This window comes from Amblyomma mixtum, chromosome 6, assembly GCF_055824585.1.
Source record: "Amblyomma mixtum isolate Tamu chromosome 6, ASM5582458v1, whole genome shotgun sequence".
Classification (NCBI taxonomy): domain Eukaryota; kingdom Metazoa; phylum Arthropoda; class Arachnida; order Ixodida; family Ixodidae; genus Amblyomma; species Amblyomma mixtum.
The window spans coordinates 112,825,525-112,851,122 of NC_143017.1; the positions used below are offsets into that span (position 1 = coordinate 112,825,525).

At 45.2% G+C, this 25,598-nt stretch overlaps 1 protein-coding gene across 1 annotated transcript; it reads left to right on the top strand.

Moving 5' to 3' along the window:
- Window positions 1-1,280: 1,280 nt before the first annotated feature.
- LOC149340065 (acetylcholinesterase-like) lies at window positions 1,281-10,647 on the top strand. The gene is made up of 3 exons (XM_089550639.1): window positions 1,281-1,323; window positions 4,923-6,422; window positions 10,473-10,647. Exons 1-3 carry the CDS (start codon window positions 1,307-1,309, stop codon window positions 10,609-10,611), a joined length of 1,656 nt encoding a protein of 551 aa, XP_089406765.1. The 5' UTR covers window positions 1,281-1,306; the 3' UTR covers window positions 10,612-10,647.
- Window positions 10,648-25,598: the final 14,951 nt, after the last annotated feature.

The following is a 25,598-nucleotide window of genomic DNA, read 5'->3' on the forward strand; positions in this document are numbered from 1 at the left end:
ACCTTTGATCATGCCAGCCTTCAATTTCGCAGTAGAATCTTGGCGCCTTAAGTCAACAATAAGTTGATTACTTAAATTTAGTTGTTTAACTGTACATTTATGGAGCTGTATCAGGTACGTAACGTCCGCGAAGCTGTAGAAGTCACTGAAAAAACCATACTGTCTTATCTCTTACGCCTTTCCAAAGAAAAATCAGTGTTGAATAACTTGAAACACCCGGTATATGTCTTGCAAACTGGCTGTAGCGTAGCGCTGGCAGCGAGTGCCGTGAAGTGAGCCATGCAGCACACTTGTGAATCTAGTTTTAATGGTGGCTGACTGAGTTCTATAGATAGAATCATAGAACAGTTCAGACATTTGGAAGCTAGCAAAGTTACTCATTTCTTTAGTGCTACAATCGTTGAATAAATTGATTATGCGTACTTTCAGTTTACTGTTCGATTATTTACGGCGCGCAGCTGTCACGATAAGACTTTTGCCAATTATGACTTGAGCGAAAATTCCCTGTAAATATTATTTTCTAGCCCATTTGATACACTTAAATTAATCTATTTCTAGGAATGGCATTCGTTCACACAGCCACTTTCAGACGTACCACAAAATTTTACTGCGTGCGCATTCTCAGAAAAAAAAAGTATTGTAGCGTGGCCTCGCAACTAGTTGACTTGACAATCAAGTATTCTTACCAGCATATGGAGCACGCATGTCCTGCCATATCTTCACAATTCTCAAGCGACTGCGCCGAAATAGTTTTTTTTTCTGCAGTCGACATTCCGTAACCTTTGGCTGCCATAGCACACCTTCCGCTCAGAACCCAATGTAAGCATGAGTTTTAAGTTGTTTACCGTCCGTCCTTCATTAAGAGAGAGTTCAGACTACACCGAGCGCAGCTTGCAATCCAACGTCGGCGCTCGTATTCGCTCCACAGAAGGCACTGCAACTGAAACAGCTAGCGTGTACACACATGTAACAGCTGTTCATGGAGCTGGCACGGCTCTGCAACTAATTTCTTTCTCTTTCAATAGTTACTGCAGCTTGAAACAACTCAGCTTTAGCCTAACTACTCTGCATCTCGATTCACGGCGATATCAAGCTCAAGACGGTCTCCAGCAAGCTCGTTGCTCAAAACGTTGTGCATCAAATGCGTACTCAGCATATCATGTCGTGGCACATCCTTCCCCTCTCTCCCCCGCCTGCGCATACCGTAGAGGAGGATTGGCTTCGCGCGCGCCGAGTTCGAGGCTATTTTCCTCGTCGCCGCGAAACCGGTCTATGCGTCATCAAGAGAAGGGTAACACTGAACAGCATGCGTTGCTCCAAACTGTAAGTAGGAGACAATTTTTTTTGCTTAGTGGTGTGCATGTATCGTTTGTAAAGCGGCCTCAATCTGACGCGCATTCCTGCAAACATTTTGTCTTCGTTTTCTCAACAATCAACTTTTCATTTCTTTGTTCAGCCTTTACCTGTGCCTGCCCTAGTTTTGCAGTAGCGCTAATGTTGCGATATGCGCAATATACATCATTTCTGCTTTTTGTGAGTGCGTTTGACTTCTCTTGTTGTCTGCTTTTTGCCGTGGAAAACACCGGTTCACTGTACTGTATACACAATAGATTCATATCCAAGAGCAATTGTTCACTACAACTGGAATACTATCAACTGGCGCTTCTTCTCTGATCGATGCGGCGTTCTATATATATATATATATATATATATATATATATATATGGGAAATTCGGAAGCGCTTCATTGCTAGTTGATGGTTCGGACAGAGCCTGTCCTTTTTCTTGAAAAAAGACAGGCTCTGTTCGAAACGTCAGCTGGCAATAAAGCGTTTCTAAATTTCGCATTTTACCTCTAGCAATCAAGTACGTTTATCTTCCGGAAGGCAGGTAGAAAAAGAAAGTAAGCGATAGGAGACATGCGAAAGCATGTGTTTAGCCTGGTGGGCTAAAAGTTTTGCTTTGCTGTGTCGACGGCACGTATGGCGGCGGTATCCGTTCGATAGTAGTATTAGTTGATTTGTTCGCGCCGCCGCGGGTTACAATCCAAAACGCAGCAATATTTATTTTATTTTCTATTAATGGTTTGGCCAACGTCATCCTCAAAGTCAAGCTTCCGATGAAGAAGACGATGTGTGGTGCACAGCGCGAGTGTGTGTTGCAGTTTAATACGAGGTGTAATCGGCTGCTGCGACAACCTAATGTGTACTGACCAGCCAAGCTGATCTGTCCGCGCCGCCGTGGCTTTGAATGCGAGACGCGGCAACATTTGCTTGATTTATTTTTGCTTATTTATTTCACTAGGCACATAACCACAAACATCGCAAAATACTTAGCACAAACCCACAAATATCGCAAGATCTGCGCGAAGCCTACCCATTGGAACAATGCTTTCGCACTTATATGTTCCACTTGCGTGTGTGAGGTAGAGAGAAATATAACATTTGTTGATAGTGCTTGCAAATAATTCGCACACAACGCAGCTCGAGGATGCACCCCGAACAACTGGCGACAATGCCTGGTTTTAGTGCCAGATGTTCTCTCACAAGTGAAACAGGGTATATATATGGTTGTGTCAAGTGCTCGAAGGCACTGACCTGGCTTCACAAGCAGAAACAATAGAGCGATCATATCCGGTAACCTTTGTGGCCGTAGTCATTTTGAAATCATATCGCGAGGAAGGCGGATTGGATATAATCTATGATAGTAACACTTTGTTGCTTATGACTGCACCTCAGAAGCAAAATCGAGACATGCGTTCGACGTTTCTTCACTTCGTAACAACTGATCGGCCCATTCAGTTGGTAGGGCGCCGGACGCAAAATTCGGAGGTCGTGTGTTCGGATGTCACCAGTGGCATAAGGTTGTTTTGCTTTATAATAGATTATAATTAATTGAACTACTAATCTCTGATTCACCAACACCAAAAAATTTAAAACATACCCTATGTTCCTTGGCCTCAGTGACTGTTGTATTTCGTAATATATATCATAACGAGCACCTCTTTTCGCTTCTCTGGTCTATTGAACAAAAAGTGTTACATTTAAGATTTTTCTGAATACTTTCTCCTGCAACAAAAGCTAATTACTGACGCAAGTTCTGCTGGCGGGAGATCAAATGCTTTCCTTTCTTGCTGATTATTTTTCAGGAAAAACCTATAAATGGACAGCTTATATACATTGCTGCGCAAGTCTAACATATTTTTATCATTTAATAAAGTTATTTCATTCCATTTATTGCCGTGTGCAAAGCAACAGTTTTCCCCCAACAACAGTGTTTTCTACATCATCAGTGCAAGCGTTATCCATATGGACCGACGGCTGGGCATTCTCGATACCGTGCATGATGTGGTCACGTGATATAAATGGGCCACGAAGGAAAGGAAATGGCAGCTATCGCTATCGCTATCCTTCCTAAAGCTGACAAGAGAGCGTGATGTCTCGGAGCATTTCTAGACATGTGATTTTTGCAGCATGAAGATCTCAAGCTCTCAAGTCCTCTTCGGATAACATACGCAGACGTTAGAAACGCATAGTTATAAACAAGTTCACAGACGACATTATAAGATATACCGAATATTCTATGCAGCCTCTGAGGGAAGGATAAAGTATTTCTTATTTCTAGTAAACAACTAAATCAATGAAACAATATCAAACAATGAAACGTGAGAAAATATACATCCTTATCATTGCTAAGAACCGACAAAGCACCGAGGAACTCTCACTAAAACAGGCTACCTCATCGACTCGTGTATGCGCTGAGCTCGATTTTATTGCTAAATATTATCTTCTCTGAAATGTAGCCCTCCTTGGAGCGTTCACGCAAGCGCATCCGTCGGACGTTTTTCCTGCTTTAAATAATTCTTCAATTAAGCCTTTTCACAGTATCTGCTAGCAGATCTAGCTGGTTTTCTTTTTCTTCTTGCATTCTGGTTTCCTCCTATAAATGGTCCCTCCTCATTATCGCGATTTTTCCCACGCACACGGTCTTGAGTAGCTCTTGATTCACTTGAGACAAGGAAAAAGTTTATTTTGGCTTAAATTCGTAGAAGTGACTAAGAAAAAAAAATTCCAAAGAGCTGGTTCGTTCTGTACATTTTTTTTTTGAGCCATGCTTCGGAGCCATGCGTGCAGAACTCCTGAGGTGTCATAGACGCTGGCCTGCATGACGACGCAATAAAAAGAGAAATAAATGTGAGCAATGGGAATAGCCTCAGCGCCCCCTTCGCACAGGACAGAGAAATTAATTCACAGCGAAGGCTTGCCCCCCCTCCCTTCCCTCCTCAGACCGGAGGGGAGGCAGACTGGCTCGATGCAGACATAGTCACTCCTGGCTTCACGGACTTTTGGCTTAAGCAAAACTATGTTCACGTGTCTCACGATAAGGTTATAACAAAGTTTTGCTTAAGGCAAAAGTCCGTGAAGCCAGGAGTGACTATGTCTGCCTCGAGCCAGTGTCACGTATATAAAATCAAAGCGTTTTTTTTTACGGTATTGAAGTCATAACACGTGCGACTACAGGCGTACTGCTTATGTGGCTGGCTTTTTCGTTTCCCTGCTCAGTGTTATTGTTTTTTTCGTGTTCAGAAGAAGTGCCTTAATTCGAACGTTTCGCAGAACTCCAGAGATTTAGCATTTGACTGAGTAATCTGAAGTACTTTAAGAAACAAGAAAATGATACATATAACACTTACAGTGAGGCGTGGCTGCTAACAGCACTTTTTCAGCTTTATTTTTATAAATGTGCCTTTTTTACAGGACTTTCGTCCGAAATGTGTGCAAATTGATTAAATACGAATTACTGAACCCACACACCGCTTTTCAATGAATATTATTTGCTTCCAAGGCGAAAGTGCAAAGAACTAGGAACATACTACTGCTTTGACCATTGATTTTTTTAAAAAGTTACAATTTTTACATGCAGCTCATGGACACGGAGGCAGACCGAAAGAACTGCAATGCGCTCCTTTGTCGTGGGATTATTCCTTTCTTGGGTTTTGGAATCGGATGCCGTGATCGTCTCCACCCCTAACGGACTTGTGCAAGGCTACTCTGAAAACGTTCTTGGAAAGAACATTGAAGCATTCCTCGGTATACCATACGCAACACCACCCGTCGGGTCGCTGCGGTTTCTCAAGCCACAGTCCGCGTCTCCTTGGGATGGAGTCTACAATGCCACGCATGTGAAAGATTCCTGCATGCAACCTCGGCTTCCTTGGGTATTCGATATACCGACGGCTCTCTCCGAAGACTGCCTGTATTTAAACGTGTGGACACCTGAAGCATCAGAGGAGAAAAAACTGCCTGTTCTGCTATGGTTTTTTGGGGGAATTTTTAAGGTTGGGTCGGCTTATGAATTGAACTACAATGGCTCCGTGTTGCCTGCTCTGCATGACGTTGTCGTCGTGTCGTGCAATTTCCGTGTTGGCATTTTTGGTTTTCTGGATGCGAACAACGAAGCAGCCCCCGGAAACATGGGCTTGTGGGATCAGCTGCTGGTAATGCAGTGGGTGCAGAGAAACATACAGGCCTTCGGCGGCGATCCGGAACTTGTAACTTTGTTTGGAGAAAGCTCTGGGGCCATGTCCATCCACCTTCACCTGATGTCACCATTTAGTAGAGGCCTCTTCCGTCGAGTGTTTTTAATGAGCGGGACGATCACTACAAACGGGTTCGTTGACTCAGTGTTCGAAAGCATTGCAAAGGCCAATGCCGTTTCGGCAACTCTCGGTTGCGTAAATGCTTTCCAGGACCTCACAACACACCCAGACAAAGTTCTCGATTGCCTTCGAAGTAAAGTGGCCGAAGACATAATTGATGCCACCGAAAATGTGACGGAGCCAAAAGTTTTCGGCTTTCTCCCAACTTTCGACACTGAGTATGTACCCAACTTGCCGTCTATTGCTAGTGAAAACGGGCTTTATTCAGCTGTTCAAGCAATGGTATCAGTTGTACTAAACGAGGGCGCTCTTTCTTTTATCATGCAGTCTGACAGCAAGCTGGCTCAGGATGACGTAAGCGAGTACAATTACTCGCAGTTTATGGCTGCCATTCGGCAGATCCTTCGGAACTGGCTAAAAAGGAAGATATTTCCTTTGGGGTTAGCTTACTTGGATGACGGACAATCTGACACGAAGACAGCGCAGAGGGAAAGAGTGACCGACTTTATAGGCAAACACTATGTTTACTGCCCGACCAAGTTGTTTAGCGAGGACAATTCGCAAGACGGAGGCAAAATCTACGGTATGGTGTTCGCCCATCGATCTGAGAAGTCGACAGTGCCAGAATGGATGCGCATCATTCACATGCAAGACATTCCGTACTACTTTGGTATTCCCTTCTTGGACACTGACAGTTACACCAATGAAGACCGACAGCTGAGTGCGCTCGTGATGGAGATGCTGGTATCCTTTGCTCGAGATGGGTGAGTGGCAGCTGTAATCGTTTGTGTTAACGAAAGTGTCTTGCGAGCGAGTTTGTAAACTATTCCCAAATTTTGAGCACAAGTAATTAATTACTTAAGTGGGGCTCTGCAAACAGTATTACGAACGTCCTACAGGTTAATTCTTTAATAGTGTCGATACTATTCACCAGCCTCCGAGAAAAATTGCGCAAGGAATTTACGAGCGACCTTGAACTCAAGTGCCGCCTCTGCTTTGGCCCGCTAGCGAAGAATCAAGGAATTAAAAACCCATGCCTTGTACTCATAGTTGCTGGTTGCAGATTTATTTCTTATTTTTATGGTGAAACAACTGCAAGAAAATGAAGAAAATCTTTCTAAGTTCTTCTGTAACGAACCGAAAAGAAGGAGTGCTCAATGTGATTCTATAGCTGTGTTTATCAATAGCGTCCATTCTAACTTGAACCCCCTGTCATCAGCCGAAAACTTAAAACTTTAAGCGCGCGTCCTCTGTCCCCTTGACATATATTGGTTGATGGACACTTGAAAAACCCATTTCGTTGCCGCTCTTTTTTCTTTTTTTCCTTTTGTTCCTCTTCCCACGTGTAGGGTAGCCTGTTGGGCATCGCCTGGTTGAGTCCCTGCTTTTGCGTCCTTCTGTTTCTCTCTCTCTCTTTCTTCCTAGTGACATCTGCAGCTGATGTCAGCTGTGGCACTGGTGATTCATAGTTCTTGTTTTCAAGTACGTTCATGCTCAGCTGTGAATTACGCTTCTGTTTAGCTGCAGTTCTTTCGGATATCTTTTATGCCACGGGTTGCTTCACGCGCAATAATAAGGTTTTTCTGACCATGGCTTGCATCCATCGTTTTTTGTATAGGTAAATAGATGCTGCTTTGGTTTACTTGTAATTTAATTCAATACCAACTGCACATAATCTCGACTTCTTTGTTGCCGCACTCCACATAAATAAAGGCTCTAACTTTTTACACGTCTCACACTGTTGGGCATGTTGTTGCGCACCTATAACAAGTGTGCGCAAGTATCTTCGCTTAAGGACTGCGATTGTTCATCGACAACACATTAGCACACTTATTCAAAACGCTCAGAAGTGTTACGTGCTTGCTCGATAATTAAAAAAAAATCTGTTAATTTACTTCCGTCAAAAAGGCAGTCGTCCACGCCTTGGTGTATAGTGCGCTTAGATATGGTGTGTGTTGCTTCTTCAAGTATTACGACATATGAAAAAGTAGAATTAATAGTGTTTTGAAAAACACTGCAAAAGTTTTTCTATAAACGCCTTGAAAACATCTCTAACAGTGTATCACAAGCAGCCGGTTTGCTTTTTTTTTGACAAACTATTAAGGCAGAACGTCGCGGTAAACTATATTTACAATAGCACATATAGCCACAATATAGACACAAAAAAGTTAAGCCTGCACTTTTTAGATATATTCCCCATTATGTTACTCCAAGAGTGCGCACTCAGTATAGCAAAGCAATAAGGTCGTACTATATTTCCTCTATCTCTAATGAACTGCTGGACGGTGTGCTTTATTTAACTTCTAGGAAAAAGCTGAGAGCTGTCGCTCAAAAGTTAGATAATTTGGAATCCTCTCTGAAAATTTGGCGCGTTGATATTGATTTATTGTATTGTTTTTTTTTTCTCTGGTTTGGTCAAAGCGCCCGTGATGTTTCGCGAATACACGGTTGGTTGGTTGGTTTATGGGGTTTAACGTCCCAAAGCGACTAAGGCTATGAGAGATGCCGTAGTGAAGGGCTCCGGAAATTTCGACCACCTGGGGTTCTTTAACGTGCACTGACATCGCACAGTACACGGGCCTCTAGAATTTCTCCCCCAAAGAAATTCAACCGCCGCGGCCGGGATCGAACCCGCGTCTTTCTGGTCAGCAGCCGAGCACCATAACCACTGAGCCACCGCGGCGGCTGCGAATACACGGTTACGGCCAGGAGGCGCCACTCAAGCCCATTTGTGGCTTTGGCGAACCCGTTCTTTATTCTGTGGCTATAAACGCTGTTCAAGAAAGGATTCTACTCAAAAGGATTCTATGGTTTAGAAGGCAAACATGGCGCGTTGATGTTTCGTGCAGAGAGCAAGGTGAGGAAAAACGGGGAGAGTAATAAGATAGAAGCATGTCGTTAGTTGTGTTACTTCAAGGAAGAAGACACGGGTGCAGTAAAGTGATGAATAACTTGAAGGAAATCGTGAGGTGCTGGTCTTGTTACCCCATTTCTGGTTACGATGTCGTCCGCGAGGCGGCCATATTTAAGAACGAAAAAGTGCATTCAATCTTCTAAGCACGTAAGTAGTTAAGCGAGACTATCGGAGGTCTACATTTTTTTTTTTTTGCTCGTTTGACATATCGTGCCATAAGCCAATCGTTAAAAAGATTAGTGTATACCAAACGTTTGATCAATTTGTGAATATTGCTCCAAGCGCAAATCGCTGTGGCAAGATGTATTTGGTAGATAAAGCAAATTCTTTCTTTTTCCTGTAATGAACAAATAACCTTGAATAAATTACCCTTGTCGTAGTAGTGCTAGTAGTAAAAGCTTGTATTGACACATTGGCGCAGATGAGTTTGAGTCACGAAGTCCCTTGGGCCCCCGCATGGCCCCATTGCATTCAAACTTTCATGTTCCTGCGGCCCTTGACGTCCGCAGCCTGGTCGGACCGGGCTCTCTGTCGGACCGGGCTCTCAGAGTGTAGCAGGTTCTCCATGTCCAACCAGCTGGTAGGGTGCTCCAGGCCCCGCGGGGGCGATCCGCCGGGCTTTTGAATAGAATATGGCCGAGGGTGGCGGCGGGGTGGTTGCAGAGGGTGCAAGAGGGGTTGCTGAGGGTTTGGTAGTATCGGGACTTAACATAAGAGGATGGGAGGGCTCGCGTCTAGAGGCGGCACCATAGGCTTGGTTGTCGTTGCCAAGGAAGTGGTGAGGCGTGGGTAGAGCTGTCTCTCGGCTGTTCGTAACGGACAACGGAAAACCTGATTTGAACTTCGCTAGCTTCCTCATTCCGTCAGCAGTCGCCGCTGCTTGTACAGACGTGTCGGGTCAGTTTTAAAAAATTATGTGCTGTCAGTGTCTCTGGCGGCGAGTTATCTCGGCCGATGTCGCCGCTTGGTCGCTAGGCTAAACTTGGTTTAGTGCTGCCTCAATGGCTCAGGGATTTTCTGCTCCAATACGTTTAGAAATGCAGGGTCTTTCAGTGCCGAGTTACGTAAACAATATATTGTGCTAAGTGAAGGACGGACAAAGTCTACGTGAAGATAACGCATTTAAATGCGATTGGCTTTCAAGCAAAACTAGGGAAGTGGTTTGAAATATGCTCTCATGCAACACTCCAGCTTCCCTTCTCTTATGGTACTATCGCGCTCAATAAGAATTGCAACGTGCGGTCATCGACCGGGGCTCGTTCCGTGGTGTGCCTCCTCCAAACAGTCGCTCGGAATTCTGGGAGAAACTTTTTCCTGAGCGGGGGTGCTGTTGGTTCCTGGAACAGCAGTTTCTCACAGAATTCCGAGCGACTGTTTGGAGGAGGCACACCACGGAACGAGCCCCGGTCGATGACCGCGCGTTGCAACTCATATTGAGCGCGATAGATTATGCATTGTAACGCTTTGGTTAGGACACAGGGATAGTAATATGTTGTTCCTAGAGGTTGTTTTTATATCTTATGCCTGTAATTCCGGAATAATGTAAAATTTCTTTTTATGTACAGGCACCTTTTATGTAAATTACCTTTTCATGTGAAGGTAAAAAAGTTAAAATTTTTTACCTTTTCGCCATTTGTATTTTTAACAGTTACAAATGGCGGAGTCTCCATAATTCTTGCATCCATAGAGGTCAATCGCTCAATCACATTATCTATCGAGAACTGAGTTACAAAGACGTTCAAATGGCGAAGGCTAAGCCAGACTAAGCCTTACTTCGTGTGCCTGTATGTTGCGACTGGCTTACAGTACAACTGCCATTTTTAAGACTAAGAGGCGTGTCGACATTCTGCAAGAAGAGAACCTGGCTTTGGCAGGAAAACGCATCTTCTTTTTCACGCAGGAAACCTGTTGCCCCCGACGGACAGCAGTGGCCGGCTTATTCAATCGAGCGGCCGAAGTTCTTGTGGCTGCAGCCGGGAAACTACAACCTGGTGGATTTCTTCGAAGGCGGCAAATGTGCAAAGTGGAGGAAATTTTAGTGCTTAATAATCAAGAAGTCGTAGCACATCAGAGCATTCAGCCATTTTTTTTTTTGCAGCGCAGAGAAGCCGAAGAACAAAAGGAATGGAACCGCTGAAATACTAGATATGTTCATTTAATGTAACCGCCAAATCTCCGCAAGCAAATAAAAAAGTCTACATGGCCAAAGATAGACCAGACATCCGTATACATTTATGCTGTGTTTTTTAAAGCAAAAAAAAAAAGAATTCCTGGACTTTTTACCCTCATCCAGTGTACTCGCTTGGGTCGTTCCTCATGGAAAAGATGGGTGAACGCTGACACCCGCTATGTTGGTCTTCAAAAAAAGAATGTAACAAATTGTGGCTTCAAGTTGACCTCGGAGTAACACGAGTATTATCGTCAGGAAATGGTCTCACGTAGCCGAAGAAGTGGTAATTTTAACAGGAGCAATACTAGTACTAATAGCAGCAGTGGTACTTTCACTATAGTTGCAATAGTAGCAGGTGTGGTAGTAATAGTAGCAGTAGCAGTAGGAGTATTAGTACTGCTTCTAGTATTTGTAGTAGCATTAATAGTTGCAGTTGCGGTAGTAGTAGTAGTAGTAGGTAGTAGAAGGAGTGGTACTACTACTACTACTACTACTACTACTACTACTACTACTACTACTACTACTTCTACTACTGATAATAGCAGTTGTAACAATCGTAGTCGCAACAGATGGTGTTAGCCTTGCAAAGAGTGCTGTCAAATGGTTCTCCCGAGCGCCGCCAGTAAAAAGTAGCGAGCGAACTGTGCAGAACTGCTCGGCTGTAAAAATGTCAGTCGATTTGGCTAATTAGGCCAAATGCGGATATGTGCGCTAGCATGACGTCAATTGACGGTTGGAGCTACGACTTACTTGGTGGTACCAGGCTACCACATAATTGTCACCCCAACGTCTTCCGTTGAGCTATTGTGCAAGCATCATTCGAATCACGTTCTCCCCCTGACCGCTGCTGCTAATTCCACTTAGCTCGGTGCACATAGGGGCGGTGCCTCCTAATTAGCACCCCAAGTCCTCACCCGGTTACCACTAGATGCACCTCTGCGAGTAAGCCATCCGGTGGATAGGTGAGCAGTGGCGCAGTGGCACAAGGCAAGGGGTATGGTATGACAGGTGTTCATGATGTAAGAATAGCGCGAATGAGACAAAAAAGACGGACAGGACGACGCAGACATGTGCTACTTACAACCGAGATTTATTGCCGAATGTATGCCACTTATACCGGGTGTCCCAGCTAAATGTAACAAAACTTTCGAGAGGCTGGGCGCAAGCCTCTCATCCCTTATTGCAGGAAAGGTTCCCGTGAAGGGCAATAAACAAAAGGGAAATAACAGCTCGAAATGTTCGGCGTCGTGTTTACACACACTCAACAATTCTGGAAAAAGGTATTTTGGAATCAGAAATGGTATATGAACCAAATGTTTTAATATATTGTAAGATTTCACTGTAACAATCAATATAACCGCAGTCCTTCCGTCTTCGGGCTTGCATTCTTTTGATATTAACGTTGTCGCTATCGTCCAAAGCGTTCCCTATTGGTTTTCGATGGCAGCTTTAACTGCTCGATGCGAGCGATGCAAAAACTTTAAAAGGAGGATTTGGTTACACGCTGGAGGAATGGACCACTACCTTCAATATTTCCATAACAGTACCTTACAATTCTCCAATATTGAAAGTACTTGCCCAAATGTGTTGGACATGATACAAGCGCACCATTCGAGAGATCACCTGTACGATTTGACGCAGCGTTGTGCCTTACATTGATCGCTACAAAAAAGAGCAATCGCAATCTATACTTACACCTTACTCGACGACACTGGCACAATATCCGAAAGGTTCCTTCAGTTGTATTGATATTTTTTCTATTTTATGTTCTTGCTTCCTGGTTTACAAAACATGAAATTGAATATGGTAGTCAAATGTTGAAGAGGGCAGAAAAGAAGCTCAGACAGAGCGAAGGTCATCCACAAAAAAGAAAAGAAAGTGGCGCTAGAAAAAACAAGAGAGACAAGCCGGGCGGAGGAACAACGAAAACGGGGCATACGCTGCTACCTCCTCGAGACACAAAACTACCAGACGTTCCGTACACCATGGGGGTGAATGAAGCGAAAGTAGTTGTCTTTGCTTCTTATTGGTTCAGGTCGCCTGTTTCAGCTGTGACTTAAATTTCTCAAACAGAGGCAGGAGTGACTGGTTGAACAGAACACCGTGTCCATTCCAGTGACGTTTCTACCCTGAAGGAGTCACATCCCGTGGGCACAGGGTTAACATAAAGAGAGTGAACTACACGCCAGCGGCCCTTCAGGGACTGCCGTGGTTTGCACCGCGGGTGGACAGTGGAAACGAACCTGACACATAAGGAGACTGATGGAAGGAGGTCACACGAAGAACCGAGCGAAAAATTTCCCTTCTTTTGAGAAATAGACAGCGGAATAACGAAAGTAGGAAAAGAGAAATAGAAAAAAAAATACGCTTGCTTTTAGCGTACCAATAGGATCATTTCCGCATTCAGGACAAGCGCAAAAACGGACGGGTACACAAACACTAGTCCTAATACGAGGCCTTCAAAATGTGGAGCCAGTGTCTACGCTTCACCGTGGGTAGTGCAAACAGAAAAGAAGAGCCAGCAATGAGGTGATCCCTGCGGCAGTGAAATTGAAAAGATAGCGTGATGCGGAACAAAAGGGCTGCGAGAACAGAAGGTGGCCGTCCGCAAGTAGGAAAAAAAAAGAAAAAGCAAGATGAACGACTCGCGGCTGAATGTGATTGTATGCTACAGGAATCAAATCGGGAAGAGAAAGTACGCCAGCATGCGGGCGCCTTCTGAAGTGACATGAAAGGAATGAAGCAAAATGCGAAGCGCTCTATCCCATCATGTCCGTGCGCCGCTCGGTCTACCCCCGGGGAGCGTCCATCTGGGAGAGGCGATTCGTTCTGCTCGTACTCGTCGTCTAAATCGGGAGTCGGTAGGCGGAATAAAAGAAGCCAAGCTATGCCCCAGCCTGGTTTCGCAACTGGGAAGTCAGTCGGTGTGGGCTTTCTTTTGGCTGATAGTGAAATCACGCTCCCGTTTCCACCAAAGCTTGCCTTTGCCCTCCCCACCTTCCATTCCTTTCCTTGTTTGATCCCGGCGCCAAACAGTGATAAATATGCGCTGGGGCGTTTACTTGTTTCTCGTGGTACCCAATCTGGCGGCCGTGTTTCCTGCAGAACCGTGTGCCCTCGCTTTTCGGGCGACCCGAGAGAAGACGAAGAAATCTGCCTAGCTTATACGAGAATGTGGAAGCGGCAGCAAAAGAATATCGCAGTAGAAAAAAAAAATGGCCAAGCAGACATCTTCTTCTCGCTGCATTCTGCGACAAACGAAACGGACCGTGTTCGCAGCAGCTCGCCCTTTCTTCTTGAAAGAAAAAAGAAAGGAAGAAAGTAAATGCCGCGGGGCATGCCCGTCGTCTTTCCTTTGTGTCCTGTAAGCTATAGATTTTCCCAGAAAGTCGCTTTTATTTAGCTGCGTGCGCCGATTTTCGCGTTTCTGTGTAGGATATTAAATTTTTTAGTGAAGCCGTGATTAGATGCTGGTAGGGACGATCTTATCGATGCTCTTCTTATTGTTAAAGCGGTCCGGTAGCACTGTAATCGAAGCTGGCATATCCTGCTGGGTGTAAGCCAGCTATACTTACATTATATGCAGCTGCCACGGTGGCCGAGTGGTAAAGGTGTTCGGCCGCTGACCCGAAAGACGCGGATTTGATCCCGGCCGAGGCGGTCGGATTTCAATGGAGGCGAAATGCTAGGCCTGTGTTCTGTGCGACAACAGTGCGCTATAAAGAAGCCCAGGGGGTCGAATTCAGCTGGAGCCCTCCACTACGGCGTTCCTCATAGCCTGACTCACTTTGTGACGCTAAATCCATAAAAATATGAAAAAATATATTATATGCTTGAAGAGACTACTGTTGAATGCTGGCACACGTTTCTTCTTCTTTTTTTTTTTATCGGCAACCAGAGCCTTTTGGTTTGCAGGTCTTGTGCGCACTGCTTCCGGATCGTGTGTTCCAGACTCCATTTTGCAACGGCTGGCGCGCGTAAGTCGGCGCTCCTCAAATTCTCAAAAATAACAAGTAGTCAGTCTAAACTAGGAGTTGGAAAATAAATAAATAACCTGCAAAACGCATGGGTCATGTCGAGAACGCTAAGCAACGAAGCCCTAGGCTTGCTCTTCAATTTTCAATGAGATTTTGTAGCGAGAAAAAAAATCAGCTAATGTAAACAAAAGCGAAGGAAATAGTAATTTGAGCACGGAGTGCGCGGAGCAAAACATTGCGTGTTCAATCTATAAAGAAAGTATTTTTCATCTTTTTTTTCGTATAACTTTCTTTTTTACCGTTCTTCACATTGCGGAGGAACTGGTAGATTCTTACAAGCGGGCTTAGCAGAGAGAAAAGCTAAAGAGCACACTCAGAGCTCCGGCCCCCTACTTCTGCCTGTTATCACGATTTTCCATTCGGCTTGACAGCGAGCACAGACGACTAAAACAGCGTCAGCAATCCCTACTCTCATTTTAACTTCTGATTACCCATGATCAACATGCAGGCCCGCCTCACACATGCGTGCTTCATAGTCGTGTGCCTTCGATTGCGTTTTTGCAACATATACCATGTTCGTAGGTATACTTCCGTAGCATCGATTTCGGGCTGATATCATTGCTAGCACGGAGTTAAAATCTTTTTGTAGCTCGTTTCTTCGTAGGATTTCGGCAGAACAGGAATAAAACTCAAGTCCGCAGTTTCCAGTTCATGCATGCAACCACCGAGTTTTCGTTCTTATTGACCTCAGTAAACCCGCCACATACCCGCCTGGGGGATTCCTTTCACGTGTCCTCTCCTCTTTCTCCTGTTTCTTCAAGTTGAATTTTGTTCATATGGATGCGCTGGTAGCAAAATAGAATAAACCCTCGTGATATGAATTGATGAGAATTAAACGAAGCAAAGAGTAAAATCTCAATTAAGAAGAAGAAACCTTCTGAGCTGTTCTAACGCCTTTGCTGTGAGGAATCGTGCAGAGGAGAGCTACATCTTTGAGTGTGGCTTGTTACGGAAATATTTTTATATGGACCTTACACCTATTCGCCTTTAACAAGTTTGACCGCCGCTTTTGTAGCACCTAACTCCCAGCCTTTTACTGAGCTGTTGGATTTCTGAGTAGTTGTAGGACGCAAACTGCTCGAACCAGGCAACGATGAGTGTTCAACACACCGCATCCTCTCAGGCTTTTCAGAAGAGTGACTGCGAGTCATCCATCATTCCACTTGTATTTGCTATTTTATTTTTCAATGTCAGCAATGCAGATATTTCCTGGCCACTGAAGAACTTTTTCTTGTAATTGTGTAAGCAGCATTTTATAACTTTCTCTGGAATAAAAGCAAAAGTGCATTCATAATATTTGTTTTGGCATAAGTACCTAAAGTCATACGATTACCACTTATCAAACTTGCAAAACGTACAATACTATACACTTATAAATCGTAAGTACTGAATTATAAACCTGCAGTATTTCTTTCGGGTCAACGCGCAGAAAGCAGAAAACGCCACTGAGCATGCAATCACATTTACTACCGTTTCACGAACATGCATTATAGCTTAATAGGAACCTCAAGTATTGCTTTAGTGTTAAAGACACAGTAAAGAACATCTTTTCTTTACGGGTCCGCCGCAATGACTCAAAGGCTTTTGCGTTCGACTGCTGATGTTAAGGTCGTCGACATCGAACTCCGGCAGCTGCGGCTGCGTTCGAATGAAGGCTAAAATGCAAAACAAATGACGTACGATTTATCATGGTTAGTCCGAATGCGATTTAGGTGCGCCAGCACTTTCAGTTTCGGTTCGAGGCGGGGTTTCAGGGTCAAGCAAGTTTTAGTCATTGTTCGGAGAAATCGATGAGGCATTAGTGCTCGCGCACTGGAACTGGCGGGGAAACTTAAGCTCCTCCCTAAGAGTATAACGTATCAACTGTTAATTGGTTAATGCCAATATATGTGGAACTGGTCCTTCTCTACTTTAAATTCATGGATCGCTTGGAGTCTTCATACAAATCCTGGCGCAGTGGTCCACTGTCCTGCGATGCCCGGTGCTGCCACCGGTGGCTTGAGAGACCCAGGCCGCTATTCCAGAGTAACCTCTCGCGACAAATCATTAATTCAACTGCCACCTGTGGCGGTGAGGCGTTTGCCGACAATCAAGTGGGCAGGCTGTGACGACGTCAGAAGGTCACGTGACCCACCTGCTACCGAGGGCAGGTTGCCCGAAAACTGGTGAGCACACAGAACACAGAAGGACCTGGCAGGAAAAGGCTAAGTGGCTGAGCGAAAGCTCTGATGCTAACGCATTGGAACTTGAGCAGTTGCAAACACCCGCGTACGGTGCAATGTCGGTGCACTTTAAACGACACCAGGTGGTCTAAATTAATCCGGAGCCCTCTACTGCAGCGTATCTCACAGCCGATGTGCCGCTTTGGGACGCGAAAGCTCACACACCACCGCAACCTTTTTTTTTTTTTTGACACATTATGCCAGTTTTGCTTGCCATAATCATACGGCCGCTGTGTCATTTGAATAATGTAAAAGGGCACACAACACGCCCTGGTTGTCTTCCCATGAGCGTGAAAGATATGAACCTCACAGATGTCTCAGAAGTATGCACACACAGATAAAACTCAATTTAACGAAGAGATGAGCAGGCTCGAATCATTCTGTTAAATTGACAAATTCGTAAAATTGAGAAAACATTTTTCAGCCCATTGAAATCTAAAATTGTAACATAACGACGTCCAAAAGCTACCGCGGCATTGTATTTGCCGCTAACCCGTGCCTGCGCGTCCGCGAGTGCGACCCGGATTGATAGTTCGTGTAACCAGGAAGGAAAAAACACACACCTCGGTGTTCTGGAGAGAATTGCGAATTTAGCTTGCCGTGAAAAAATCCGTGATTTGCGCCTGTGTGTGTATCACTAGCAGTGAGTGTACACACTTCTCATAGCCCACAAACGCTTTCATTGCGCCTTCGGCTCGCTCGTGGGCCCCACTAAACCACCTCAAGAGGTCGACGGCGTCGATCACCTTGCTTGGAGTGGGCGCGGGAGCTTCGGCGTCTTCCGCGTCGTCCCCACGTTCCAGCCGCTCTTGTGCACCGGTAATAAGCTGGACAATGCATTCGTCATCTGAGACCTCAGTTGTGCTCTCGTAAGCGTCGGCATCTGCGGCCGCAAGCTGCCGCATTACACTCTTAAGGCTTCTTAAGTATCCCCGGAATTCTCGCTCGCACGCTGCCAACAAGATGCGAGATATAATGGGCAAAATAAGTAGAAATCACCTTTTCTTCCTACTCCTGTCTTTCCAAAAAAACTTCGTTAGATCGAGTTTAGTGGCCGAGTTAGTTTCGCTAGTTCGGGTTGATGTGAACATTGAATCCTTTGGGTACCTGCCGGGGAATGAAAATTTGTTCGTTAGATCGGGAACTTCGTAAAGTCGGGTTTGGTTAGGTCGAGTTTTAGCTGTATAAAAAAAATGATACGTGTAACGTTAAGAGATCGGAAGCAGGCGGAGTGGGTGAGGGAACAAACGCAAGTTAATGACATCCTAGTCGAAATCACGATGAAGAAATGGCCTTGGGCAGGGCATGTGATGTGAAGGCAAGATTTAAGGGTAACGGAGTGGATTCCAAGAGAAGGCAAACGTAGCAGGGGGCGGCAGAAATTTAGGTGGGCAGATGAGATTAAGAAGTTTGCTGGGATACGGTGGCCGCAGCTGGCAAAGGACAGGGTTAATCGGAGAGCCATGAGAGAGGCCTTTGCCCTACAGTGGACGTGATCAGGCTGGTGGTGATGATGAGAGAAAGAGTGTATGGCTTTTGCTGCTTAAAAGTGAGCCGACAACGGAGAAGCAGAGAAGCGGGCATGACATCGTTCCTCCTGCAGCAACCCAGGGGAATGCGCGCCCTCTTCTTTTCTTACCAAAGAAATTCTTTGCGAAGGCTAATCAGCGTGGGCGCACCGGTCGGCTCACATTTCCGTGGGGTAAAAGTTTATAATTACCCACGGGACATAACGACCGAAAGCCGGGCAAGAAGCAGGAAAGCGTGCTTAGCGCCGAGCAAAGAATGCTGCTAATTTTAAGCCACCACTTCTCGCTCATTGGCAGCGCCTGCAGAATGATACGTCCTTATGCGCACGGCCACACAGAAATAGCAAGCGCCTTAATTGTAGCAAATTTAGCAGAAGAAACCTTGATTTCGAAGCCCAGGCGCATTTCAAATCGCTGGAAAGAAGCAGGGGGTGACCTAACGGCAAGCTGAGATAGGTTTCCGAATACCGCTTCACTTTTGGCAACGAAAATTTTGTGTGGCATCCAATAGTGTTCCACGAAATGACGTGGGGACTCTCCCTCGGCCTGGCGACAGTTCTGTACGGCAAGAAATAACTGCTTTCGAAATGGGAGTCTGAGCATTCTTTGGCAGATCGTCGTTGCTTAGCTCATACAGAGGTCGGTATCTTAACGCAAGCGTTGACCGAAGTGGATGCTGTTAGTGTACTTAGTTAAACAACATACAGCCATCGTGCTGCTTTCTTGCAAAAAAAAAAGAGAATTGAAAGGAACATTTTCCCTATGATTTCTCTCATTCCTTTTCTTACTTTCTGAAATAATACTGACAGCAGCTAGCCTATACTATCTACAAGGAAGTCAATGTTGAGCTAACGCGTTCTTGGTCTCAGCGCAGAAGTCTTTAAACGAAAGAACTCTTTGCCTTAAGGTGCAGAGGAAGAAATCGAGTCGGTGAAAACGAAATTGAAATCCAGGTAAACAATTTTTTGAACAAAATGCTGGTCACCCTTCCACAGGAAAAGCTTACACACTCCGGTTTCTCTGGATTTCTGCCAGGCCAAATTGCTCTAGCTGTTTGCTCTGCTTTTATTTCGAACTATCGCCGCTTTTGTTGAAAAAGGCAAAAAAAAAAATGCATTTCCTTTCGAGTGGAAACAGGTCCCAAATGAAAACACAGCTAGTTTTCCGCGCCATATCTACTCTTTGGCCTAGTTCATGAAAAAAAAAAGAAACCTAAAACTTTGCTCGGCAGCCGTATCTGGAACGTAGCTCTTTGGACACAAATGGGCTTCGTACATTTCCACTTAAACCTTACTTTTTGTATTGTTCTTGTAGCGCGCGTTGCAGTTCGAACAATCTTCCATTAGAGGTTTATAGAGGTTTACGGTCCCGTTGAGGGCTTTGACAAGGAGGGAAAAAACGTAATCAGAAACGTTTTCGGCGCTTGCGTTTTTTTTTTCGCTCCAAAGATTGCAACGGCTGAAAAATAAGCGCGAACTGGTTCACTTGGTAGTGTGCTTTCTCCACCTACGAACTCGCGCATGCACAATAAGTTTAAAAACAGTCCAAGGGGATAAAGACAGTAATTACACAGCAGTGCGAACTGTTTTTTGCTTGACTATGTGGCGAACCAACCATCCCGCCGTTAATACTGACTTGATCCGCTCTCGCTAAACTCAATTTCTCGAGGCCATTCTTCAACTTTGTATTTATTTCCTTGACATTACAGCTGGTATTTAAATTTGCTGTAATCGTCAGCCCTCTTAATAGCGGTTCACTGAGAAAGAAAAATTTGTCCTACAGAAGAAAAACTGTCACTGCTCAAGTTATAAATTCGAGAAGTTTTATTTGATCTTCTGGCAACACTGAGATGCGCCGAATTTTTATCTTTGCGTAAGTCGCGGTGTTAACAATGTGTGCAAGCGCTCCCCTGATTTTGGCACGTTTCGCACAGTTAGTAAGGTGCAAACTTAGGCTAACTGGAAATGGCAATTTAAATTCATTGGGTCTAGCTATTTAGAGAAACGCCAAGGACAAAGCAGAACAGATGTAGAAGTGAATAACACTAGTCTTCAACAAGGGAGGGGAAAACCTCAGGTTGCTTGAGCCAACGTTTCGACAAGGGGACTTGTCTTCGTCTGGGCAAAGCGTTCATCATTGGCAGGGATTAAATAGGGCCTTCGCTCCGAGGAGGAAGGCCCCGGGGTGGGGAAGGAATGTGGTGTGAGAGGGGATGCGTGCCAGGAAGGGGAGGGAGGTGAAAGGCGGGGGACATTTCTTGGAAATGTCCCCCCCTTTCGTTCTCCTTCCAGTGCCAGCCTATTTTGTTTGCCTTGTTCTCATTTCCCTGTACCACGCTGACTAATCCTCTTATCTGAGTTTTTCAGGTCCACCCAGGTCCACCCAGCGCCAACCCCCCGTCGCAGCCCCTTCAAAGCCTTTGTTCATTACACACCCCCGGGATATAAGTTTTTTCACTATTGCAGCTTAACGAATCAAGATTCACCTCCCTCCCCTTCCTGGCACGCATCCCCTCTTACACCACATTCCTTCCCCAACCCCGGGGCCTTCCTCCTCGGAGCGAAGGCCCTATTTAATCCCTGCCAATTATGAACGCTTTGCCCAGACGAAGACAAGTCCCCTTGTCGAAACGTTGGCTCAAGCAACCTGAGGTTTTCCCCTCCCTTGTTCATTTTGTGATCGCCAAGGACCATCTACCACACCCTCTCTCTACCATGGACTAGTCTTCAACTGTTGTTCATTGGAAAAAGTAGGCATATATTGCTGCCTTAATAGTACTGGTCTAATCAATGTCACGCACACGCAGTATCCAAGGAACGTGTATAAGGCGACAGCTATTTTCCTGATAGAGGTACGGATGATGTGCTGACACAGTTGGTCCTTCCCTCTGCTGAGCTGAGGGCTTTAAAAGCTTCCCTGTCTGACTGCATTTACCCTGCCTGATTTCATTGCAGGCCAAGACGAGTCTTATCCACAAATGCAGTGAGTACAACCTACAGTGAAGTTGAAATTTTAAAGGAAGATGTTTTAAGCCCCCTGCATAGGAGAAGAAAAAAAAAAAGTTGTGCCGTCTCTAGATCTACGAGTAAAAGGGCTCTCAGATCATTCGGTATAGATATTGCACATTGTGACTGAATGATTACGCCACTCTTTTTCAGACTGCGATATGTGCACTGTTTTTGTCAGATAAACGACAGTTGGACTAGCGTCAATTCCGTCTACACGTGTTCTGTTTGGTCTGTGACGTCCACCTGATACGTACTGTGCGCGCGGCCGTCTCACTGATACGTGCTGAGATATGCGCTATGCCTTCATTTCCCTCACCCAGTTCTCACACAAGTCATGTGACCGTTCTGGCTGTATATATTGCGCGAGAAATTTTAGCCCGTTGTGCCTAGGAAGTGTGAGCAGGGCAACATTATTTTTCTTTCTTTTACTCTGCCCACACTAATATATGCATATATTGCGCGACAGAACATTAAAAGGGGCCATTTCTAGGTCACCATGCACGAGCGTCTGTCTGACCGGTCTTACATGGTCCTTTGTCCTTTACTAAAGCGCGAAGCGTGATGAATTTAAACGCATAGTTAGGCCCTTTTGTCATCTCATACCGCATGCCATGCAAGGTTGTGAACATACAGCCAGTTGCCTTTTAATGTGACAGAGTGGATTTCATGGGACGTGAAATGCAGCCCCGAAGCTGACCGAGCTATGCAGGGAGACGAGACGAGTTGAGAAAATCTGCTGGGATGGAGTGATCGTGGCTGGCATGACACATGACTAATTGAGGATCAGTTGGACTGGCCTTCGTCCTGCAGTGGACGTAGTTAGGCGGATGACCCTGGGGACAAAGGGCACTTATTAACCAGAATTCTTTCCAAGACGCACACTGGAGGTTTAAAATCCGCGATGTTTGAAGCGTGAACGCATGTAATATGCCTAGATGTTGTTTTAGCTTATGTCCCTCTGTTGCAGTGGTGGGTAGAAAATGAAGGAACTGTGCTTGGCCGAAACTAAACCACCTAACTCACATCTACATAAGAGATGCATTGATGAAAGGCGGGCGAAACCACTCGCCCGCTTCCAGTCCCAAGTATGTCAGAGTGCTTGGCGAGGCATAGGAATTATAGGTATGTTTTCGGGCTTTAGCACTAGCAATGGGCGCAAAAAAAAGAGCAGATGAACACTGTGTTCGTGTTTGTACTGCTATAGATTCACACTCTTCTAACGTGCTGTTCGGTTCAACGAAATGTGAGTTAATCCTTTGAAACAGCTCTGAATGGTGCGGTACTGAACGAACGCACTGAGGTAGCATGATAAATGGACCACTGTAGCCGTGAGCACAGAATTCAGTCATAAAAACCTGCCCATCGGCACATGAAGGGGATGTCAGTTTCTGCACAGTTCTAGTGAAATTGCAAATGTTTAAGTTGGAGGACGTTAGTTCTTTCAGAAAGTAACAAAAAATAAGTCAAAAGTGTTTTTGCATTGTTTTTATTCTCTTACAAACAACGTACACCTCATACCATATTAGGTAAGAGGGAGAGGAGGGAGGAGAAGAACAAAATTACCTGCTCCGGGCCACAATCGCACTTTCGTTCGTGTTCGAGTTCTGGCGATAAGTAATTTGCTCCCGAATGTCGTTGCGATTACGTCGGCGATGGTTCAGCCGCAGTGATAGATGGCACTTCCGCATTTTCCTCGCGCACGTCGGATCCCAATTAGGTGCCCGGTTGAACAAGGGGCCCGATGTGATCAATGGCCGCCGCCTCGTTGAGTGGCCAGCCATGACGGCCGCACGAATTGCAACGTTGTTACCCTTACATTGCTGCCTCTCTCGCTGCAACCTGCTGCCCGATTGGCTAGTTTGTTACGCTGTGCTGTCTTGTGATAGGCTGCATTGAACCCGCTTTGCTGCGATTGCCGTATCTGTTGCTTCCGTCATAATCTTGAATTTTAAATGTTTGTGGCAGCTAGAGAGTAGATTTAGGCAATTTTAAACCTAGACGCGTTAGGCTGCCTTGGCATCTTCGTGTGCGCCTATTGCCGCGGAGCATTTGGAAGGTCACAACTAGCGAATGAAATATAACGTGAGACGAAGAATTAACGCTAGAAACAACAACGGCTACAACATACAGTGCTTGAGGCTGCGGCTTTGGCCAAGTGACTGGAAATCGAAGATGCTCTGTTTGTGCCGGCGCTGGTTCGACTCTTGCTCGAGGCTGGAGCTTTTTCTGCTGGTTACGATTAGGACACAGGCGTTTTATGGTATCGTAAGATTCGACACGGTTGCAGTGAACTAGCGAATACTTTTATACATGCAACTTAGCATTTGAAAAAAAAAATATTCCAGGCGATCCAGAGGCTAGAAGTGAAATGTACAAACGTGCCATGACAATGCCAGGTGTACTGGATCCAGAAGTCGTTGCTTTCATTCACCGATGGGGTATTATTTTTAATTATATTACTTGTTATCACCAACTGAACACATTTTGTTTATATTCCGCATTAAGCCGCACTTTTCGCCATCAGTATTTCTTGTCAGCTCGTGCTACAGCTCTACATTTCATAGCTGAACTGGTAAAAGAGAATTCTTAATCTAGAGGTTGAAATCTTCAGATCATTGAGTGGAAGGCGTATCAAACAATCAAGCTCAAATATAACTTTCAGAAACTTTTCGCATATTTTCTTTACCCAATAAAGTTCCAAAACGCATCGAATTGGAAAAAGTTTGATTCAGGCACAGAGCAACGACAGTCAGAGAAATTGTTTTACTGCGATAGCATTACCAGTGGCATTTCGCAAAAATACCTGCTTTTGTCCGTGTGAAGAGTCGCTTGGTGACACCCCCACACTCCAGAAACGAACCCGTCAGCCCATTCTTCACTGCATCCCCTAGATGAGCAACAGCCCACCCAACAACCGCCACTCTCGACACCCCCATGCCACCACATCCTCGCCACGACACCCCCGCCCACGTTCAGAAGGGTCAACCCCCAACCCCCAGATCTACCCTACAGAAGGTACACCCACCACCAGTCTACCTACCTTACCCTTCACAAGGCCTGCACCCACTGGAAACCAGAGGGCAGAATCTAACTTAAAGAAGCAACGGGAAAGCCAGCCACCCTCCTGACACCACTCCCTAGCTATGGGTCAAAGGGGCTAGGGGGGCTAGGGTGCTGTGCATCTACCGCCACTCACCGCTCACGATCCACGTACCTTCCCACCCAATCTCCAAATTATATAAGCGCTACCCGCCTGCCCACTTATCCCCCTTCACCTTCCAGACAAAAATTGCTTGTGAGGTCTCGGCTTCACGTGAAAGCCTAAAAATAATCAATGAGGTGAAATCCAAATGCTGTTGCAACTTTCTCGCATCATGTTTCATGATCGACCTAAGAATTTGTTTAGGAATAACTGCTTGTGTCATATTTTAGAACCTTGTGAAAAAATTTAAAAAACGGTTGCTAAAGTAAATAGTTCATCTGTGCAGCAACTTCACGCACCCCAAACGCACATGCAGGTAGGCATAGTATATAAAAGAAAAATATAAAACAAAAGAAATATAAAACAAAACACGGTAAGATTCACTGATTTAATCACATTTCATTTTACGTTCGTCACCGCTCACTCCAAGAAAGGAAGAACAACAGTTTTCGACTGAGAAACTGACCCGCGCTCACTCATTTATCGCCTATCTTGTTTATGTCATAAGCTTGCGCGGCAGCAGAAGATGAGATTCTTGTAGTATGTATGCAAATGTATTCACCTAAGAATGTACTGTCTGCGCACATATTAAAAGGGTTTCCTGAATTAATTAACCTTACCGGATTTCTGAAAGCAAACGATGAGGAGTGCACGAAAGCTGTTTTCGTACGCAGCTTATTCGACCAGGCGTATACATAGTCAGACGGCAATCGTCGTCGTCAGCCTCCTAATTAACTAAAGTTAAAAAATTAAGTTATTACCTACTGCAGCTAGTGTGCACGCTTTTGTTATAACTTGGAGACGGTCGTATTTCCGGAGTATTCTATTTTTAGAATTCTCCCAGCACGCACGGTGTGT

Bases quoted from the DNA above. Each gene is read 5' to 3' on its own strand.
- LOC149340065 (XM_089550639.1), top strand. The intron at 6,423-10,472 runs GTGAGTGGCAGC...TTTTTCACGCAG, and splicing joins GTATCCTTTGCTCGAGATGG to GAAACCTGTTGCCCCCGACG.